General features: G+C 35.3%; 3 protein-coding genes and 1 pseudogene across 3 annotated transcripts; 2 read left to right on the top strand and 2 right to left on the bottom strand.

Moving 5' to 3' along the window:
• Positions 1-546: 546 nt before the first annotated feature.
• Positions 547-2495, top strand: LOC133695900 (polygalacturonase-like). The gene is made up of 4 exons (XM_062117873.1): positions 547-1147; positions 1380-1669; positions 1765-1993; positions 2105-2495. The coding sequence occupies exons 1-4, from the start codon at positions 704-706 to the stop codon at positions 2321-2323; spliced, it is 1182 nt and encodes a 393-aa protein (XP_061973857.1). The 5' UTR covers positions 547-703; the 3' UTR covers positions 2324-2495.
• A 1339-nt stretch (positions 2496-3834) lies between these two features.
• On the bottom strand, positions 3835-7110 carry LOC133696443 (ABSCISIC ACID-INSENSITIVE 5-like protein 2). The gene is made up of 3 exons (XM_062118633.1): positions 6963-7110; positions 5009-6019; positions 3835-4169 (listed from the first exon to the last, which is right to left on the bottom strand). Exons 2-3 carry the CDS (start codon positions 5891-5893, stop codon positions 4089-4091), a joined length of 966 nt encoding a protein of 321 aa, XP_061974617.1. The 5' UTR covers positions 5894-6019; positions 6963-7110; the 3' UTR covers positions 3835-4088.
• A 1934-nt stretch (positions 7111-9044) lies between these two features.
• LOC133697996 (tRNAse Z TRZ4, mitochondrial-like) lies at positions 9045-10496 on the bottom strand (annotated as a pseudogene).
• A 6671-nt stretch (positions 10497-17167) lies between these two features.
• LOC133697450 (SUN domain-containing protein 1-like) lies at positions 17168-20802 on the top strand. The gene is made up of 2 exons (XM_062120000.1): positions 17168-18425; positions 20190-20802. Exons 1-2 carry the CDS (start codon positions 17364-17366, stop codon positions 20493-20495), a joined length of 1368 nt encoding a protein of 455 aa, XP_061975984.1. The 5' UTR covers positions 17168-17363; the 3' UTR covers positions 20496-20802.
• The last annotated feature ends 735 nt before the right edge of the window (positions 20803-21537 follow it).

Genomic DNA, 21537 nt, shown 5'->3' on the forward strand with positions numbered 1-21537 from the left:
GTCAAAATTGACATGTAAAGTTATCCAAGTCAATGTTCACTAGATTTTAAAAATAATTTACTTCAATTAAGTTGATGATTCATCTATTTAGCTAGATTAAGTTTAATAACATTAATGAATACTAGTCGAGGGAAGAATTTAGAATTGAAGATAATAAATGAACAAAACAGTTTGGAGAATATATATATATATATAGCAAGACATACTTGTCTTCATCATTTATTGAAGAAAAATTGGATGACAAAAAGTATACATACATTCGGATAATAGCTATATAAAGTATAGATGTAATTAACATGGATCATATATTACGAAGATTCAATGTGAATACTTTTACTTAAAATTAATTAATTAATTAATTAATCTAATTGGATAACATAATCCATGGAGGCGCTTCCCATGGTAGCAAAGTGTGTATTAACCATAAATGCAAGCCATCGAAGCTGCAAGCAAGGTCATTTCAGTAAAGAAATTTTCAAGTACAGAAGAATCATGCATCATGAAAAAGCCAAACTGATCCCCGTCTCAAATTTCGGCGCAGCTAGCTTTGCTTTTTTGTTCTTGCAATCCAATTTAACCCTATAAATGCACCCTCAAACCCCTTCACCTCCATCACCATTACCACCACTCTCAAAATCCTCCAACTCTTTCTGATCTATCTCTGAACTTGAACAAGTCAAACGGTCCTTTTATCAAGCAGAAAATGGCACATTATACGTTAAGCTCTTGTGTTCTTCTTGCCCTTCTTGTCATGGTCTTTACCTCATATTTAGCAATTGCAGAACAACACAATGTCCTGAGTTATGGGGCGAAGCCAGATGGTAGAACTGACTCGACCACATCCTTTCTTGCTGCTTGGGCACAAGCATGTGGCTCCATTAGCCCATCTACCATTTATGTCCCGCCAGGCAGGTTCTTTCTACAAAATGTAGAGTTTAAGGGTCCATGCAAGAACAAAGCGATCGTTGTACGTATAGATGGCACACTTCTAGCTCCGACCGATTATCGGATTATTGGTAATGCTGGAAACTGGATTCTCTTTCAGAATGTTGATGGTCTTACGGTTTCTGGTGGGGTTCTAGATGGACATGGCTCTGGTTTGTGGGATTGCAAGCGATCTGGCAAGAACTGCCCAAGTGGTGCCACGGTATGACGTTCACCATTGTGACCACTCTTTAATTTGTTTCAAGAAAAGTACTTTACACCATATTGCTGCCTTGATCATTCACTTAAGCCCTAATTATCGCAAGAATTAATTATTAAGAGCATCAAAGTCAAATATTGTAGTTAATTAGAGCCTTAATTATGTTACAAGCAGATTAATTAAATGCGTTAATTAATGTCTATTCCAATTGAAGTTCATTTGTGTGCATGTGCAGACACTACGCTTTTCCAATTCAAACAACGTAGTGATCAGTGGATTAACTTCATTGAATAGCCAAATGTTCCACATTGTTATCAATTGTTGCAACAGCGTGAAGATTCAAGGGGTTAGGATTACGGCTTCCGGGAACAGTCCAAACACAGACGGCATTCATGTTCAATTATCGAGCAACATCACAATCTTGAGCTCCAAGATTGGAACCGGCGACGATTGTGTCTCAATCGGTGCCGGCACGACTAACTTGTGGATTGAAAATGTTGTGTGTGGCCCTGGACACGGAATCAGGTAATGAAATTAAATCATTAATTAATTATATACAGTGCTGTTAATATGTGATGATGCTATGATGTGGGGCTTAAATGTGTGGTTTCTTCCTGCAGCATTGGAAGTTTAGGCAAGGACCTTAATGAGCCTGGAGTGCAAAATGTGACTGCTAAAACGATTACATTTATTGGCACTCAAAATGGGTTGAGGATCAAGTCTTGGGGGAGGCCTAGCAGTGGTTTTGTTAGGAATGTACTTTTCCAGCACGCTGCCATGACCAATGTTCAGAATCCCATTGTTATTGACCAGAACTACTGCCCTGACAACATAAATTGCCCTGGCCAGGCAGGTTGACCCTATGTGTTTATTCTTGTAATTGAGCTAATTTGGGTCTAGTCTGGTTAACATGGACTACTTTTATTTGCTAAAATGTGCTTTATGATTTGTATTGAACAGGCTTCTGGGGTTAAGATTAGTGATGTGATTTACCAAGACATACATGGAACATCAGCAACACAGGTTGCAGTGAGATTTGACTGTAGTAAAAAGTTCCCGTGCACTGGGATCAAAATGGAGGATGTGAAGCTCACTTACAAGAATCAACCAGCTGGCGCATCTTGTAACAATGCTGATGGAACAACTTCAGGTGTCATCCAGCCCAATAGTTGCCTTTAGTAAAGTAGTCCTAGAAAAAAAAAAATTAAAAACTGACTGTGATGCTGCTGCATGATTATGTCATGCAAGCTATTAGGTAGTTTACTACTCGGCCTGTGGTGTTTCTTGGAGCCCGGCCTTGATGAGTATATATGGTGGGAAAAGATTGTTCGAGTTTGTAATTCGTAAAGACCCTTCTCTCGGTTCTTATTTATGATAAATCAAATCCAGTAGGTCGAACTAGTAACCTAAAATTTGATCCGGATTGGGTTTCATTTTGAGCTGTTTTTACACGCATGCTGCATTCGACTTAACTGTTAGTATGGACATGAACTCTCCAGGCTTGGGATTGGCAACCAATAATCCACAGTGGTCAGTCCTTAATATCATGCGTCGCTGCTATAGTCAAGCATGATGTGATTAATCTGTGAGAGTGAGGACTGCCTCCAAGCAGATAGCCGAGACCAATCAGAATTCCATAAATCTTTTCTCCAATTTTGCTTCTTGTTGAACTCTTGCAATGACAAATTCAGTTGAGAAGTGCAGCAAGAGGCTAGGTTCCACGACTAGGATTCGAGCCATGGGTGATGACGTGAGACTAAATACACTTGTCACTTAAGCATTTAGTTTGATAAAATTCTTCCTTACGATAGTGCGATTTTGCTACATTTCGTCTGTCACAGTAAAGACACAAAATGTGTGACTGCATTGCTAGAAGGTGAATATGGTGCGCTCTATGCTGATCTAGAGGAACCTGAAGCTGACTAGAGAATTTCCCCACTACATGATGCTGCTGCCACTGGTTTTGTACTTGTGTTGAAGTGGTTTGAGTTATTGCTTTGCTACAAAGCTACGAACGGATTTGAGAATCTAGTATTCAGAATTACCATATCATAATATGCTTCCTCTTGATTAATTATGCCTTCTGCTGTATATGGTATGATGGTCGCCATTATTTATTTACTTATTCATCATCGGAATACTGGGTATTTTGGCATTGAGATTTGGTAGAATCTGACCCGTGTTACTAGTTACGATGCCAATTGACTTGCTACTTAGTTTCCTTAGAAGTAAGCAACAACACGGTGGTTAAACAATAGTTGGCAGTCAAAAGCAATACACCGTTGGATATGCAATCGGCATCCAATTGTCAACCATTTTCACTGAAGTTAACGTAGCATTTTCGGCAACAGGGATTGATTCAGACTGGTGAGTTTAGCTACAATCATAGGCACTAGACATTGCATATTTATAAGACAACTATCTGATCCAGCACAAAAACCACTAAAATCTGCCCCCTTGCACCCTGCTGCAGGTTTCTCAAACTGTGCAGTGCATTTGCTGGTTTGTGTCCTTTTTTTACCGCCAGATAGCATGGATGAGATAAACAATATATACAAGCACAATCTTTTGCTCTTCTGCAGGAATAAGCAGTGTCCCTCACTCTCAGCATAAAACACTTGATGAAAGAATGTTAGGAATACTTGACAATTGTGTACCAAAACTCAAAAGATGAAGTAGGCATGTCAGGCTGAAAGAAGCTAGAAAAATATATTGGCCATTCTTTTGAAAAATCTTAGGACACTCGGACATTGAAAATTACAAATGGAAATTTCTAGCTAACTTTTCACAGAATAGATACAAGAAAAAACTCATGATGATGAGAAGCAAACTCACAGCAGTAACCGTGACAAACAGCTGCTTCTTAAGAGGTCAAAGAGTAAATTATGAGCTCAAACCAGAAATGCATTGTATCTACAAAACTTCAACACTGTCGTTTCATTTGCTAGAATGGGGCTGATGTTGTTCTGCGAAGCTGATACTTGGGTTCAGGGAGAGGGATACATGGCAACATATTCTCAAGCTCCTGTAAATTAAAGGGCAACAAATCAAAAAAGTAATTAACGATAAGAAGGAGAGGAAAATGTATTCAACCAACAAATGTCTCACATTCAGTGACAAGAGATGATATTCTTGTACTCAATGAAGTGATTGTGTACATACAAAGTGATACCAACAATACATAATTATCACCACAAGAAAACGAAGCATAACCTTTTGCTCCACAACAACATCAACATAAACAAGAAGCTCATTCATCAAGAATCCCTTTATTTTATTCTACTTGAATCTAAAGTTTTAGAAAGTAACTAATACTCATCATCTAATTTTCTTTCCCGACCACCTATGAGGGGGCAATCTTCACAATGTCTTACATGCCTCTAAAATGAAACTAGTTAGATTGATCTTCACTTCTCAATCACATATAGCTATCCGACAATTTATAACTGATTTACAATTTATCAAACTGATTTAAGTTCCATTTGCATGTCTCTGATTGACTGATTCAATTAAACCTTTTGTCTGGAGCTCTATTTGGCATTGCGCTCCAACCAAGCTTTTGAAAATTTTTTAGCTTCAAATTAATTTTTTATGTTTTTGGATTATTTTGATGTACTAATGTAAGAAATAATTTTAAAAAAAATATATATTATTTTGATATATTTTCAAATGAAAAAATGCTTTGAAAAACAAGTTCTACTACACTCCTAAACAAACCCTTGATCAACAAAGCAAGCATGAACATCATTCATTAAAATCAAGGGGGAGGAGGAAGGAGAAAAGGAAACTAAAACAGACACACATGTTATCAATATATCCAATAGAAAGGTTGCATCGGAGGGGTAAATGAAAAGAAATCCTCACCCTTTGTTTCCTCAGCCTTCCATTTTCCTCTTCCAGCCGAGAAACTTTGTTCTCCAGCTCGTTTGTGTAAGCCTGCTTCCGTGCTCGTGAACGGGCGGCAGATTCACGGTTCTTTATCATCCTCTTCTGCCTCCTCTCAACTGTTTTCTCAAACATATTTGGCACACCTCTTTTTCTTGCTGGTGTCTGTGTATCTGATAAAGTCCCCATCAAGGTTGGAGGTACCGGCACCTGGTTTTCAGGGTATGAAACATCCATCATAGAACCAGCACCCATGTGAAGTGGCTGTGGCATAGGCTGACCTGGCATATAAACCCCCATCATGCTTTGTTGTGGATGTTGATACTGTGGTTGTGGTGGGTATTGCACCCATTGACTTTGTTGCAGAAACTGTTGTGCTGCATTTGTATCAACCAAAACAACAGAACCACCATCTTTCTTGTCCACGGATGCTTCAGCTACAACTCCTGCTTTTACCAAGAAATCCTCCAACGTCATCTCTCCAAAAGCAGGCTGCCGCTCCTTAGACTTCATCTCCTCATCATGTTTGCTTTGTTGGATGTCTTTCCAAACCTCATCAACTGTCTTCTTGCTCAGAGCACTAGTTAACGATAGGCTTGCCTGGCGTTGCAGAGCAGTTTGATTGGCGAATGGTGTGCCCTCCACTTCCAAAGCTGTAGTCTGGGCAGCCTCCATTGTCCACACGTTTTTTAGAAGTTCATCAAGATTCATGCTGCTTAGGGGTTTCCCCAAGTCACCCAGCTGATTTTGAACCTCGTCAAGAGTAAGACTGTACATTGAGTTTTGCCGCACCAATGGCTGGAACTGAGATTGCATATGATGACTACTGCCATCACCTTGAGATCCCATTGTCTGCGTCCCCATTCAACAACCTTCACCTAAACATTCAAAATCTAAAACTAAAAACCCTTAACACAAAAACTTTCTAAACCCTAAGCTTGTCTATGAACCACACTGATCCAATCTTCAAACTCACCCCACAATCAGAACCTGGAAAGCAGAGTCAACAATTTAGAAATACAGCATAAGATTATCAGATTACACTCTTCAAACTGCCAAAGAAACTATGATTTGAAGAAAATATGAATAGAGTTTCAAGGTTTTTATATATACTATGCAAGACCAGAACTAAAACATCCAAAAATAATTTATCTCCAAAAACTAAATCAATGACCTCCATTCAGCATGGTTAACAAAATCAAAGTAATTGAGTATACAAGCAAGATGCAAAAAAGCCCCACAAACAAAGACGCAGCATAAATCCCTTGATTAGGAGAACAAATTTTTTAAAAAAATAAAATAGAGCTAGGAAAACACATACTACTACTGGAAGAGAAGATAACAAGAAGATTCACCTCAAACCATTACCATAGTTAAAAACTAAAAACCAATAAACCCTACCAAATAAATTAGAGCAGCCAATCCACTAGAATCCAAAATGCACTGAAATGAGCTAGTCAAAATATGTATCACTGTGTCTAACACAGCACTTTGAAACCAATAGAGTGATCAAAGCCAAGTGAAACAACATACAAACAGAGAGCAATAGAGCTATAATCTTTTACATGCAAATGCAAAAGCTCAAAGCTTTAACCTTCATTGACCAAAAACCTTAAAACCCAAATCCCAAATAACAAAATAATCCACATAATCACAACTTTTCAATAACCCCGGATTACTAGGTTTAAAACTTTTGCATGAAACATAATCCAATTCTCGAAAGAAAAAAAAAACAATCTTTGAAATATTTACATAAAGTATGAAATCAAAGTCCTCTTAAACCGGAAAAAGAAACAAAAAAGAATCCCACAAATGCAAGTGAAAAACAACTACTTTGAAATGAGAAGTGCTATAAAAGACGGGATTTTTCATTTTTTGTGTTATATATCAACAAAGTGAAGTAAAGAAAATGGAAGCAACAAAAGGGACTTACTTTGTGATCCAAGAAACAGTGAAGTGATATCAAAGAAGGGAATTTTTGTTGCTGTTGTTGATTTCAGATAAAAATATTATTGTGCATTCACGATTAGAGAGAGAAAGGGGAGAGAGAACTCAAATATCTTAAAATGTCCAAAATTAAAACTAAAGTGTTGATTAATTGGTCCAATTTTTAGTTTTTTTTAGTATATGGAAATCAGTAACATAGGGGAGACCTCATGTGATTATCATGGGAAATCCCACTCATTTGCTTCTATAAGACAAGTGGCACTTTTTAGTTTTTGATGAATTTAATGATTTTAACATGAATGATATACTTTTTAATTAAAGAGAAAAAAATAATTTTGATGTGCATTCCAAGAATACCATTCACTTGTCTAATAAAATAATTTCATACTTAAGTAAGATCTTACCTATCATCAATTTCAGGAGAAGTAATTGTATGTATAATTTTTTAAAATGTTATGAAACACAGATTTTCAAAGAAATATGATTAATAATTAATAACATGTTTTAATATAAATGAGTTCAAATTTAAAAGATTTTCTTATAGTCTATATTAAATAGAAAGTCATGCGAATTCCACTAATATTGCTAGGAAACTCTTTTATTTTGAAAAAATTTTCTCTTTCATAATTGGTTATAACTACTAGTATTGTTAAATTTAGTTTAATTTGACAAGTTAATTTGATAATTCATATAATGTTATCTAATTCAAATTAGATTTTAAATCAAACATGATAGAAATTGACTTAATTAAACCTGGTGGAGTAACTTACGATCATGTGAAAACCGTGTTTGACTTTTTTTAATTCATTTTAAAATAATATCATTTTATTTTATTTTATTTAAATATTAAAACGATATTATTTTATATTAACCTAGATTAATAGTTGAACCTATTAATTGAGCTTTAAACTAGATCCCGAGTCAGGCTGGATTTAGACGGTGTTTAAAAGTATGATGGTGATTATTTTTAAAATATTTTTTACTAGGAATTGCATCAAAAAAATATTTTTTATTTTTAATAATTATTTTTGACATCACATCAAAATAATTCAAGAATAAAATAAAATAAAATTTAGCTGAACACATAATTTTGACAAATATGATAGCATTTATAAAGTGTTGGAACATAGAAAAAGAAGAGCTCATGAAGAAACAAAAGGTATGACCTCAGAAGAACATAACCTAAAAAATAAAAAATTACTAAGGCAGGCTTTTCACGACCCAAAAAAAACTCCAAACCAAAGAGAGTTTTGTCCTCTACTGTAAAGTCTGGAAGTTTTTGGATCATAATAATATTCTCTCCGCTCTCTCCCTCGCTGCGGTTTTTCTAAGACAATTTAACCCTCTGTTGGCACGTGGCACTCTAATATCTAGATGTAAAAAATTCAAACAAGTCCCCCAACTCTATAGAGGTTCTCCATTGAGTTTCCTATCATTTTTTTTTGTCTCAATCAGGCTTCAATATTCATGAAATTTCCAGTTGAATCCCATCACCCATGTTTGTTAACGGATTCCGTCCTCACACTTAAGAACTATGTCATTTTTGTAGATGATTTATTGGTATTTCCGTTAAGAAATTGTGAAAAGTTTAGATGCACAACTCATTCGAGAATTATTGAAACTTTAGGGACTTGATCGAGACAAAAAGTTGATCACCATGTTAGCTGAGATTTGTTGTGCAGTTTCATGTTTGGTTTTGAAGTTCTCTGCTTCACCGTGTTTTGTCTGTGCCATGCGTGGCACTGTGTAGTGAATTATCCCTCTTGTTGTATTTGTATTTAGTGTAATTTTGGCATCGTGTTATGATTTAAAAATACAAGTTTTTTAAGAAATTATAAATTTTAATTTTTTTATAATCAATATTTAGAATTTTAAGAGGATATAACTAAATATTTTTAAAATTATATTTGGAATAAAACATATTTTTAGCTACACCTCAACACACCACCACGGGGACCCTTTTTTTTCTTCAAAGAAAGCAGTGTTTTCCCTTGCGAACTGCGATAAAGATATGGCTAATAGTCATTTTGCCTTCTAAGAACTTGGACGAAACAAAAATCATATATAATTTTGATAGAACTCTGATTTTATAAGCAAAAGACAGTGACTATGGAGTTGCATCAGTAACATCATATGATATATCTGTTGTCATCTCCTTTTTGAAAAGCAATTTGAGGTATGGAAGAACATTTGGGAGCACAGGCAAATCTGCTATGTTGATACCCACAAGGTCAAAAGCAATGCAAGTTTTCTGAATGCTAATCTCATCAAGTGATGGGATTTTGGGGTATCTTAGGCTGAAGCGAGTGAGAACAAGGCGGCATGCATCAGCAGAATCTCCCGCTCCTGTGGCCTCCTACATTAGTTGTGCTGTGGTTTCTTGCTACAGCCTCCCTTCGCATCCCATCCTCAAAAGTTGCCTGGAAATCAAAATCAATCCTGTTAATTAATCATGCAGTGTTTCTGACTTTCTTTACCAAGTCTGTGAGCTTCAATTGAAGTTTAGCAAAGATGAGCAAAAATTATCACTATGAGCGTCAAAATGATCCGAATAATACATGAGCTAACACTAAAAGTTCTAAAATAGAAGATCATAGATGTGGTGGGTCTGATGCTCATGCAATCTCCTTAAGCTGAATAGCTACCTAATGCACAAAGAAAGCCATTAACCGAAAGCTGAAAAGGAGCCACAAAGGTTTCATAGTCTTATTTTCTTCATTTGTAAAATAAAAAAGGATTTTGAAAGGCAACCATGTATATGTCACCACAATCACATGGAAAGCATGCTAAAATTTAAGCCATGAAGAACCCTGGCTTATTATGTGTTCATTCGTAAATTATGGGGCCACAGGTACTTGCCTCGTGTACAAGAATTGTTGCTCCATGAACTGCTTCTATCAGCTCCAGGCATGGCCTAGTGTCACCAGAGTACACAAGCTTCCATCCTGGTATCACTTTTTCAGCACTGTTGTTTCTCTCTCTGCTTTCAAGACAACACCAAATGCCTCAGGACAGTGCACAACTGGAGAACTGATTAGTTTCTCCAGCCCTGCTTCACCGAGAACTTTCTTCAAGCTCTTCAGTAAAGAATAAGCCACAACATTGCCAACAGGCTCGTTCAGTTTCTATCTTTTTGAGCAGCCCTGAGAAAAGCTTTCTTCAGAAAATGAAGTCAACCCGGAATTATTTGTAGCTTTATTGTTTATGCCCTCGGTATCACCCTCAAAAGAATTCCATGAAGCAACCATGGTGTCTCTACAGTTAAGGAACTGCATATTTAGATCTTCAAGTCTTTGATATTCATCAAGAAATCGCTTAAGCTGCATTGGCCCTATAACCAGCATGGGTTCAAGTGGAACTCCCCTTAACAAATCTTGCTTCTTAACAAATCTTGCTGCAAAGCAAGTATTCTTACGAACCCAGCATGATGATCAGCTTGAATATGAGAGATCCAAACACATGTCAGATTTCTCACAGCATTGTCAGCACCCTCCTTCCCATATCTGTACTCAAAAGACAACAATCATAATGTTAGAAGAATAAAAATTGGCTTATCATAACGATACAAGCTGTATTTACTAGAATTTCTGACGCTGCCTTCTTTTCAGTTGTGCTATGGTGCCTTCCCCACAATCTAGCAGTGATCTCCCTTCAAGAAATGATTTAAATATATGGAACTAACATTTCGATGCTTAGAAGGTTGGGATGAACCAGTTCCTAGAAGAACAATCTATAAGTCATCTCTCTGTACATTTTCCAAACATGTAGGGAGAGTGTTCCCATCAAATGTTTGGTCTTCGAACCCAACTTTAGCATCTTGAATGAAAGTTGTATCCTCTTTTGTTTCTCTAGGCTCTTTCCAGAACTTGTTGACATGCTAGGCAGCATCTACAATCTCAGGAATATCTAGGAGCAACTCATTGATGACATCTGAAGGGGCTATGAGACTTGGAACATTGGATTTGTCCAATCCAAGATGAGCATGAGGACGTAAATTGAACTATGAAAATATGTTAGCAAGAAACACTGTTATTAAAAGGAAGGACCCAAGGAGTCTATTGTATAAGTTGAAAATCTATTTTGTTGCATTAATGAAGAAATAATTGTAGTTAATACCCTAGCTACAGAACAAAGAAATAAACCTGAAAAGTTGGACGAGACAGGTTCACAAAACTTTTTTTTTAAGATAAGTGCTTCATAGTACACACAGGAAAAGAAAAGCTGAAAGTACTATATTGCTTGGTTTTATACACTCTCTAAACTCATGGCTCTCGTGTCAAGTGAATTTTGTTTAGCATTTTCAGAAAATGTTATTGCAGGGAAATCTTAAGACATGGTTTAAAAAAGAAGGCACTTATTGGACAAAGATAATAGATAAACTTAAGTTGGAAAAGTAAGGTGGAAAGGTAAAGGTTTTTATACCTTCAGGAGATTTTCAGCAAATATGCTTTGAGAAAGCTTTGAAACAGGATCCTGTATAACAAAAGAAATTGATTTCTTGGTCAGCCCCAATTTTTTTTAAGAATGACAACAAACTCCTGAGAGTCCCAAAACCTTTCTCTAAGAGTGAGCAAAACTCACTTGAAGCAGGAGAGGGCTGCATTTCATTATTATGGTAATGAAGGGACAAACAAGCAAGAGTTGGAAAAAACTGGGGACACAAATAATTAAGTTGTGCAGCAATTCTTGCACTAGATTTTAGGATTGGAATTTCCTGCAAATAACAAGTGTACCCAAAAGCAATCACCAAACAGTCTAGGGGCATGGAAAAACCTTTCAAAGAAGTGTCAAGGAAGGTACTCACATTGCATGGCCAGCCATGACATGCTGAGCTGAATATAATTTCTGAATCCATTTCTCATAACTGGGACTGCTTACAGCAGAAGCAGGAGTTAAATGAATGATACAATTTACAACCTTGGTGCTCAGTGGTGGATTACCAGATAAGTTTGAATAATAACCATTAAGAGACTCCGAGGATAATAGAACTCGTGCATGAGATTCTGTTGGGCAGTCAACAATAAAAACAATAGGACCAGGAATTGAAGGACCAAATACATCACTTGGGTGTACCTAAACAATGAGACAACAAATCCATATGTTAAATCATAACACGTAGCAAATTTCATACATAGAAAAACATATAAGAGGGCCTTAAAGTTTTTTCTTGTAATGCTGTGGTGTGCTGTCGCAAGTCACAAAAAACAAAACCTAGACTCTTAAAAATATATATAGTAGTACGAGTAAGGATCGTTCCCACATAAATTATCTAACCTATTTTTGTGCAACATGAACAAAGATGGGGACTTCGAGCATAACAAAAATAATTTTAAGAAAACAACTCAAATTAAAATATCAAAATCAATCAAAAGAATAAACCTTGGTCCAAGTTAGCATCCACCATCGGGTATTTTACAGTTGATCATCGATGCATATATATATGAATTCATACTTTTAACATTCACCATTGGAACTATTTTCCTATCTCTCCTTAGTTGCAATTAATTAGAAAACAAACAATTTAATTAACTCTAACTACTAAACAACTCAAGACAAGCGCTAAAAATTTAATTTAGTAGCAGCCTTAAGAATTAGAGAGATTAATGAAGCTAAACAATACAAGCACAAGTTGTTGCATTCAATTTAGTCAAATACTCTCCTAGGACTTATTAATTTCTGAAGCAGCGAATCATTAAACCTTAGTTGCTTCATAAATTAGAGAGATCAAACAATTTGGATTTGATATCTAACTTAGCAATAAATTGCAACAAATAATAAACAAGTAGGCTTCCTGGTAATTAAATGAGACAATCATGAAAATAGACACCGAAGAACATTCAATACTCAAAGCACATGATTTGGCTCAATAATCCGTATCTCTCAAAACTCAAAACATGAAAGTTGTAGAGCTTTTTCTTAGGGTTCCATAGCATTTTGAATCATCTCAATCAAAGCTCATATGAGAGAGTTATGCCCAGATTACAAAGCAGTGTCGAAACTGTTCATAATTGCCCAATTAACTTTATTTTGCCCTTAACACTTCCATTTACATCCTGAATCGAAATATAAAAATAATGAGTACATTTAAGCATCAAATAGGTATAAAACACTAAACATTAGGGGAGAAAAATATGATATTTGCATTCTCATTATGCTGATTTTGAACTCGCCATAATATCTAACAAATCTGACTTAACAGAGTCTCCACGTTGCAGTATTCTATACTTTTCCTTGACTGTGAGACCAAGAGCATCAGCTTTTTCTTTGTTGAATTTTCCCCTAATTTCATGCAATTCATAAACTTAAGATCTGAAGGACCCCATAGACTGACCTTGGAAACAAAATAAACTACGATTACGATCAACTTCCTCTACATTTCCCAATTCATTAGAGAACAAACTATGGCAAAGAAAGCAGGTGTATGTAAAGAGAATTTGATGATACTTACAGACATTCCTTCTCCCACGCCAGCCAAAGTCAGAAGCAAGCCCAAGAGATAGGATAAAATCTTAGTAATTAAGCCGCTTTTATGCAACAACCATTGCTTGAACACCCTAATATTAATGATTAAGACTTCTTATCATATTGAACTACTAATTTCTTGTTTGTCAAGACTTGCAATTAAAAGAGAATTTAAGCCTATAACACAATATATAGCTTATCTACCAAAAGTTTAAAAAACATAAACCTGGAAGTCCACCTGTTGTCTCCGTGCAGACACGAGAGAGATACATAATCAATTTAAATTTAAATCCACAACATCAATAATCCCACCAAAACCAAAGCAATTGAATTTCACCAAAACTGAACATTCTTAAATACCACAAACATTTGATAGCTTAATTTTATGCTCGGCACAAAATCTTTGCAATCCCTGCAAACCCCAACATCACAATCATTAAAAGCAACATCACACCTTCAAAAAGTCGCTCTCTTTAACATCAAATTACAGCACCAACCCATTAACGATTACCACTCCATCATTAAATATAAACCTTTGGTTGTCAAGAAAGAGCAAAACTGAAGGCAATGTATCATGAGTATCCATTCCAGTCCCCAAAATCTAATCAAGAAAACAAAAAAAAAACACAATGATCACAAAAAAAACCACAAGTATTGTATTCCTCCATAAAAGAGAACCTTTGAAAACAAAAGGAAAAAGAAAAAAAATACCTGAACATAAGCCGTGGTGTTGACTACATCACCATTGCATTGTTTTGCCTCAACTTCTTCTTCTTGGGCTCGTGGCTGCTCTCACTTCCCTCAGCTCTGGACTGGTTAAACTTGAAAGTTTTAGCAACGTTTTCAGTGGAAAAAGAGACACCCTTTTGGCCTCTCTGTCTCTCTCTGAGTCTGCTTTTGCTCCTCGTTTTAAGGCTTAACAGTTCGGCTGGAGAGCAAGAAACTAACAGAGGGTTGCTAACGAGATGAATGAAACTAGATATGCTGTCTACGGGTCGTAGCGGGCCAAGCTAATTTTTTTTTTTTTGTAAAAATATTATATAGGTTAAAAATAAATCAAGTTTCAAGTAATTGGTTGAAATAATAATTTAAGTAAAAAAAAATTTACACCCGAGTTTATTTGAATTATTAAACAATTCAAAACTGCCCTAACTAAAGAAAAATCAGAAAAAAAAGATAAATTTAAAAAAAAAACATAAGTTTAAAAAAAAACAAAAAAATTCAAATGAATGTCCTAAACTTAGTATAATCTAAAAAACTCGCAACTTTTAAAATTATAAATTTAAATTCAATCAAAAAGCTTAAATATCATCTGATTTAATTTTGAAGGATATAATCATTGAAAAAACTATTAATAAAAAAACTTGTAAAGAAAAAGAAACAGTAAAAAAATAGAGCTAAAATATAACAGGAAAAAACCCACCGAGGAATAAATTTTAAAAAAGTTTATCTCAAACAAAAAAATATATAATTAAAATAATTATGATCAAATTTAAAAGATTAAAAATATTATATGGAGTTGAAATTAAAAATCATTTGTAATATGATAGATTATTTATAAATTAAAAAAAGTTACAAGATGTAAAATAAAATAAAAATTATTATGGGCTAACCTAGTAAAATCAAACAAAACAAAAGTAAAAAAAAATGATAAAAAATAAGAAAACATCAAATTAAAAAAAACAAAAAACAGGTAAACCCAACAAATCTCTCAAACTTGGTTGAATCTCTAAAAATGCATCCTGTGAAGTTTTTTATCCAGATTCAATTAAGAAGCACAATTTTCAGTCAATTTGATTTTAAAGAGTGAGATCAGTAGAAAAATATTAATAGAAAAAACTTGAAAAAGCAAAAAAGATAATGAGGAAAAAACTTGATAGAAAAAAAAACTCAAAGAGGATGTTATTTTATGAAAAAACAAATCTCAAATAAAATAAATATCTTAAAAGAATAAGAATCAAATTTTAAAGATTAAAAAAATCACAGGGGTGAAATTGAAAATATCTGTAAACACCAAGCAAACCCGGGCAAACATCTTGAACATGGTCAAATTTTAAAAAACTCACAACCTATAAAATCTTAGATTTGGGTCCCATCAAGAAGTTTATTGTAAGCCAATTTTAAAATATAAATTTAAAAACTTGTAAATAAAAGATAATAAAAAAAGCCTCGAGCGAACTCGGTAGCCAACCCAGGTCAACAAATCAACACACACGACCTAGAAAATAAAATTGGGATGATCCTATAAATAAGAAAGTGAAAAAAAATATTAGCAAAAAATATATTCAAAAAAATACTTTTAAAAAAACAGGAGTCAACTTGGACTAATCCTTTAGATTTATTGACCAAATTACGGGGTGACCTTATTGGAGGCAACCTTGAAAAAACAAAGAAGCAAGATTCTTAATCAAACAAATATTGAGGGATGAAATTGAGAAAAAAAAATCAATACAAAAAAAATAGCAATTAAAAGAATTGTGACTAGATTCAACATAAAAATTAAATGAGATTAAATGTTTAAGGGGGGGGGGGGATGTTTAGGGGGGGGGGGGAATGAAATAAAATATTTATGGGTGGAATTGAAAAAAAAATCAATCAAGAAAACTATTCAAAACAAATAACAATTAAAAGAACTAAGACCATATTTGAAAACAAATTAAAAAAATCAAATAACCAGGGATGAAATTGAAAATAAAATTCAATTAGAAATCATTAATGTAAATGAAACAATTGCAGATAAAAGAAGAGAAGAGGTATTGAATCAAAAGAAAAAATAATTTGAAGGACTGATATGATTTTTTGTTTGGACAACACATAATTTGAAAAAGAAAGAGAATAAAATTAAATAAATAAAAGAAAAACACTTTGTTTTGTCAAACCACTAGGAACCAATATACATGGGCCACCCCGAAGAGGAAGAGGACGAGGAGACAAATCAAATAATGCGGTGAAATCATGGTTACATCTATCGAAACTAGTCACACACGTTGTCAAAAGGTAGCAAGGTGGCTGACACACGCGAGACACATATCATCGACTTCTTTGTTTTTTTGTACAAAACCGAAAATATTCTTAGGACTAAACAATAATATCAAATAAATTATGATTAGATTATAACCAAGCCCTTGAAGCCAAAACTAAAAAAATTGAATGGCAAAGATAATGCAGTAATTTTATTGTTTTATCAAATATAAAAATACAAGAACATCATTGTGCACAAGATATTAGATTATTTATTTAAGGGTTAGATTGATAAATTTATTGTGAATAAAAAAATACAATTATCAAAATAACCATGTACAATCATTAAAAGATATTTATATCACGGTGAAAAGACTACATTATCCTTAAACAAAGATAACTCAATCTCACCTTTTATCTAAATTTATAATTTAAAATTATTTAATATATATTTAATTTAATATAAATATAATATTTTTTAAATTTTAAAGTTATTTATTTATTTTGAGTCACGTTAATTTAGGGTCGGTTGAAATTGACTTTTCTAAATGAAACATGGTTGTTATAGGGCTTGTTTGGTTTAGAGGTATGGTGGCTTTTTATCAAATGTACAATACCTTTTAAGTATACACCATACCTCTAAAAACTATAAAAACATGTTTTTTACTTAAAAAACACAAGTTACCTCGCATTCAAACACCCTCGTAACCTCGTTGGGTAACCCAATTTATACGACACACCGTCGCTTGATTTACTGTACATGAAAACAACGTCGTTTCAAACGAACCTTCCCAACAACAAAAATAAATCCCCAGCTGAAGAGTTTGCGGTTTGTTTCTATTTCAATTTAACATCCCTCCAAAATCTCTCCCCCTCTCTCTTGCAGTTCGTACAATTCCCAATTCGATCCAATTAGGGTATCTTTCTTCAACTCTCTTCGATTAAAAACCCTAATTACTTCAAAATGTCGGCTTCAACGGTGTCGATCACGGCGAATCCAGGGTCCGCAAGGCGGAGACCGGTAGTGGTTTCCGACAAGAAATCACCAAGCAACAACATCGAATTAGTAGTGCCGAGTGAACAACAAATCAACGGCGGCGGCGGAAAATCCAAAGTCACCGCCGCTGCGAGCAGGGATCTAAGTCATCACTCGATTCTGGAGAGGACCGTGAAAGATCTTCAAGTGAAGAAGACGAGCTCAACAATTTCGCCGCGGAGGGCGAGGAAGGTGGAGAAACCGCGGTGGATGAAGGTGGTGAGTGTGTTTACTAAGAATTTTGTGCTTTTGCTTGTTTTGGCAGGGTTAGTGCAGATGGTTAGGAAATTGGCTGTGAAATCAGGGGGTATTGAAAGTGCTAGTGTGGGGACACAAATGGGGTTATCTGAATTTGATGGGAGGATAGCGGAAATGGAGTCAATGGTGAAAACCGCGGTGAAAATGATCCAGGTTCAAGTGGAAGTTGTTGATAAGAAGATCGAGAGTGAAGTCGGTGGGTTAAGAAGGGAAATGAGTAAGAAGATTGATGATAAAGGTGTGATCTTGGAGAAGGAGTTGAGGAAATTAGTGGAGAGAAGTGAAGGGTTGGAAAAGAAAATTGGAGAGTTGAAAGCTGGTGATTGGTTGTCGAAGGAGGATTTTGAGAAGTTCTATGAGCAGTTTAAGAAGGCAAAGGGTGGGGAATTTGATGGGAGTGATGTGAGTTTGGATGATATAATGGTGTATGCGAGGGAGATAGTGCAGAAAGAGATTGAGAAGCATGCGGCTGATGGGCTTGGGAGGGTGGACTATGCGCTGGCAACTAGTGGTGGAATGGTTGTGAAGCATTCTGATCCCTATATGGCTGGGAGAGGGGTTAACTGGTTCTTGAAGGGCAGAGGGGTTCATCCAAATGCTGATGAGATGCTAAAACCAAGTTTTGGGGAGCCTGGGAAGTGCTTTGCTTTGAAGGGAAGTAGTGGGTTTGTCCAGATTAAGCTGCGAGGTGCTATTGTTCCTGAAGCTGTTACGCTGGAACACGTTGCTAAGGTACTATCTTCATTTCATTCTGTGCTTATTCACATTGCAGAGTTAGTTAGTATGGTGTTTAAGCTGTGAAGGTGACTTTTCGTTCATTTTATGTACTTGGTCAAAGTTTAGTGTTCTTAAAATTTCCATGATTTCAAATTTAGTAGTAAGCTTAAGCTGTGAAGATGACTTTTCGTTCATTTTATTTACTTTGTCAAAGTTTAGTGTTCTTAAAACTTCCATGATTTCAAATTTAGTAGTAAGATGAATTAGTGTTGTACAAATATTCCAAAAGACATGGCCCTAACCTATACATCTTTAGGGTTTCAATCCTATACCTCAAATGTGATGCTGCAATAGTTATATAGTTCCCATACTGTGTGAAAATATTTCTCGGATGCTTTTTCTTAGTGACTACGGGCAAGACTCTGGGATTACAAGTACAAGATAAGGATGATTAGGTGAATGATGAGTCTTTTGGAAAGTGAAGATTGAATGACAGGGAGTATTCTGTATCGATTTGATTTCTCAGTGTCAACTAAAGATGATCAACTGAGAGGTTGGAGAAAGAAGTGTTACATGGTTGTTAAAACCAAGGGAGAATGAATAATATAAAAGAATGATCACGAGCAAGTTATCAAAACAAATTTGGTCTAGGTATCTTCATCCGTCCTATTCAAATTCCAATAAAACTACTACTGTGCTAAGTGAAGAACAATCTTGTTGTGTGTTAACTGTTTAGAAATCAAACATTGTTGTCCTGGAATGATACTAAGCTAATTCTCCTTATGCATCTTCTTATTTCTGCATCAAAAAATCTCCAATATGATACTCTTGTCACCAAAGTCCCCACTCTAGCCACTTTAACCTGTTGAGTTTTGATCCGTGCAAGCTTTTCCATTAGCCTCTTTTTTGCATACAAAATCTATTCTGTCCTTCACTTATAAGAAACTTGGAGGCACCTCTTCGAGAGAGCCTCCTCATGTAACCTCCCAGCAGTGGTTATACATAGAGCATTGATGCTTTGTATTGAAAATGAAATTGGGACCCAAATTTTTGTGGATTTGGCAATTTTTGCTTTGTAAGATTCTGTTGAAATTTTGGTGAGCAATGCATGTTATCCTTAGTTCTGATGTCTTTTGGACTTTATTGGAAAAGGGTTAGATGAGTGAAACTTGGTCTTGTGGTGAATACTGGGAGACTTTTATTTGATTTTGGTTTTGGTCTTTACTTTTTTCAATGTTCTGTTTCTGTTAAATTGGAATTTGACCATTTCCCTCCTTTATGGAAATTTGTTATACACCACTTGGCTGTTTAAATGTGAAACACTCTTCTCGCACGAAACACTTTAAAGTTCTGCAATCCTATTCTCCTTTGTGTATTCCCAGGGGCATCTCAAAGTTTGTTATGGTAAAAGTTTAGAATTGATGTTATTAGTTCCTAATCAGTTGTATGATGGTGATGTATTTGAAAACTATTAAGTGTGAAAAAATATAGCATGAAGGGGATGTTTGGAGATTAAGGATTTCATACCGCAGTAATGGCGGTATGGGTGGTGATGGTTGTGGAGATGCTTGTAGTTCCAAGTTGATGATATGTGCTTGTTATGGTTATGGTGGTGATAAATCTGTAAAAGTTGTCAGTTAGCACAACAGGGGTTAGTAGAATGTAGTCAAGGCAGCAATCCAAACACTCTCTTTTTCACTAATAGTAGCATTCTTTATCTGTGTTTTTTCTCAATATATCTTGGGTTCCAACTGACTCTTGTTGTTTTTTCATGGACAGAGTGTGGCTTATGACAGGTCAACTGCTCCTAAGGACTGCCGGGTGTCTGGGTGGCTGCAGAACCGCAATCTTCATACAGCAGACGATGAAGAGAAGATGCTTCTTTTAACAGAGTTTACTTATGACCTCGAGAAAAGTAACGCACAGACCTTCAATGTATTGGACAATACAGCCTCTGGACTTGTTGACACAGTGAGACTGGACTTCACATCTAACCATGGAAGCCCCTCACTTACCTGCATTTATCGCTTGAGGGTACATGGTTATGAACCTGATCCTTCTTCAATGACTGCAGTGCAGCCTTGATGCATCTGGTCCCGCTGTAACTGTTTATCCTTTTGAAATTCTTTGCTTAGATTTACGATCAATTATTTTTTCTTTGTAGCTTCCAAGTACCTAGACATAGATAATGTGTGTGCTTGGTCTTACCACTCATCGTGTTCCATAGGTCTCTCTCTATTTGTGTGTTAGCATTGTCCAGTTCTATGTTTCTACCTGTATTAGTATTGTCAAATTGGTCAGCATTTTATGAACCGTTGATCAAAATGGTGAAAACCCAGAAAATTAAACTAAGAGATCTTCAAATCGTAAATGGATGTGTATTTTCTTTGAATTTCTCGGATAATCTTGTATGCTAGACAATGAAGGCATCTTTTTCTTCACTTCTAATCATCTTTTTATTTTATTTTATTTTATTTAAGAATGAAGTTGTTTCAAGTGTGTGTTTTTGTTTGCTTGCTTGTGTGTTTTTTTTAAAGCTGGGTTCAAAGTAAAATCTGATCTATGCTAGGCTCTGGCTCGGTTGAGTTCGGATAATCTTGTATGCTAGACATTGAAGGCTGGGTTGAGTTTTATACCCATGAGTAATAGGAGGTTAGCCCTTGGGCTTAAATGGGTGCGTTCCATTGCCTAAGTCCAGCTTGCCCTGAATTCTATTTTCGTGGCCAATTTATGGAGGAACAGACCATGCCTAGAATGGAACATTTAATCCTTGAATTATTTCTGCCCAAGTAGCCATGCCCCAAATTAATATGGCAATAAAGGACTGAAGAATGAATTTCCTGATTATTTTAGGGTTTAAATACCCAAAATTCTATAAAAGAGGGGCCTGCAAAAGCAATATACCATGTTTGTGCCCCGAGAATCTTGACACGTTCTGAAGAAAACAGCACGAACGACACTTCGGTGTGGAGCAGGTAACGTTAGCGTTACACTATGTATTTGATTAAAAAAAAAGACCCTTATTGTGGGTTAACTTGAAGGGAAAAAATGGATTTGGTTGACTCAATTTATATTCATATTATTTATAGTAATAAGGTAATATAAGGAGTAAAAACAAGGAGTTATA

The sequence above is a fragment of the Populus nigra genome, chromosome 6 (assembly GCF_951802175.1).
Source record: "Populus nigra chromosome 6, ddPopNigr1.1, whole genome shotgun sequence".
In the NCBI taxonomy this organism is placed as follows: Eukaryota; Viridiplantae; Streptophyta; class Magnoliopsida; order Malpighiales; family Salicaceae; genus Populus; species Populus nigra.

What these genes read in the sequence shown, in the direction of transcription:
- LOC133695900 (XM_062117873.1), top strand. Translation starts at nt 704, where the DNA reads ATGGCACATTATACGTTAAGCTCTTGTGTTCTTCTTGCCCTTCTTGTC. An exon ending in GGCCCTGGACACGGAATCAG is followed by an intron (nt 1,670 to 1,764) that starts GTAATGAAATTA and finishes TTCTTCCTGCAG; the next exon opens with CATTGGAAGTTTAGGCAAGG. An exon ending in ACATAAATTGCCCTGGCCAG is followed by an intron (nt 1,994 to 2,104) that starts GCAGGTTGACCC and finishes TGTATTGAACAG; the next exon opens with GCTTCTGGGGTTAAGATTAG.
- LOC133697450 (XM_062120000.1), top strand. Translation starts at nt 17,364, where the DNA reads ATGTCGGCTTCAACGGTGTCGATCACGGCGAATCCAGGGTCCGCAAGG. An exon ending in CGCTGGAACACGTTGCTAAG is followed by an intron (nt 18,426 to 20,189) that starts GTACTATCTTCA and finishes TTTCATGGACAG; the next exon opens with AGTGTGGCTTATGACAGGTC.
- LOC133696443 (XM_062118633.1), bottom strand. Translation starts at nt 5,893, where the DNA reads ATGGGGACGCAGACAATGGGATCTCAAGGTGATGGCAGTAGTCATCAT. An exon ending in GAAGGCTGAGGAAACAAAGG is followed by an intron (nt 4,170 to 5,008) that starts GTGAGGATTTCT and finishes TTTAATTTACAG; the next exon opens with GAGCTTGAGAATATGTTGCC.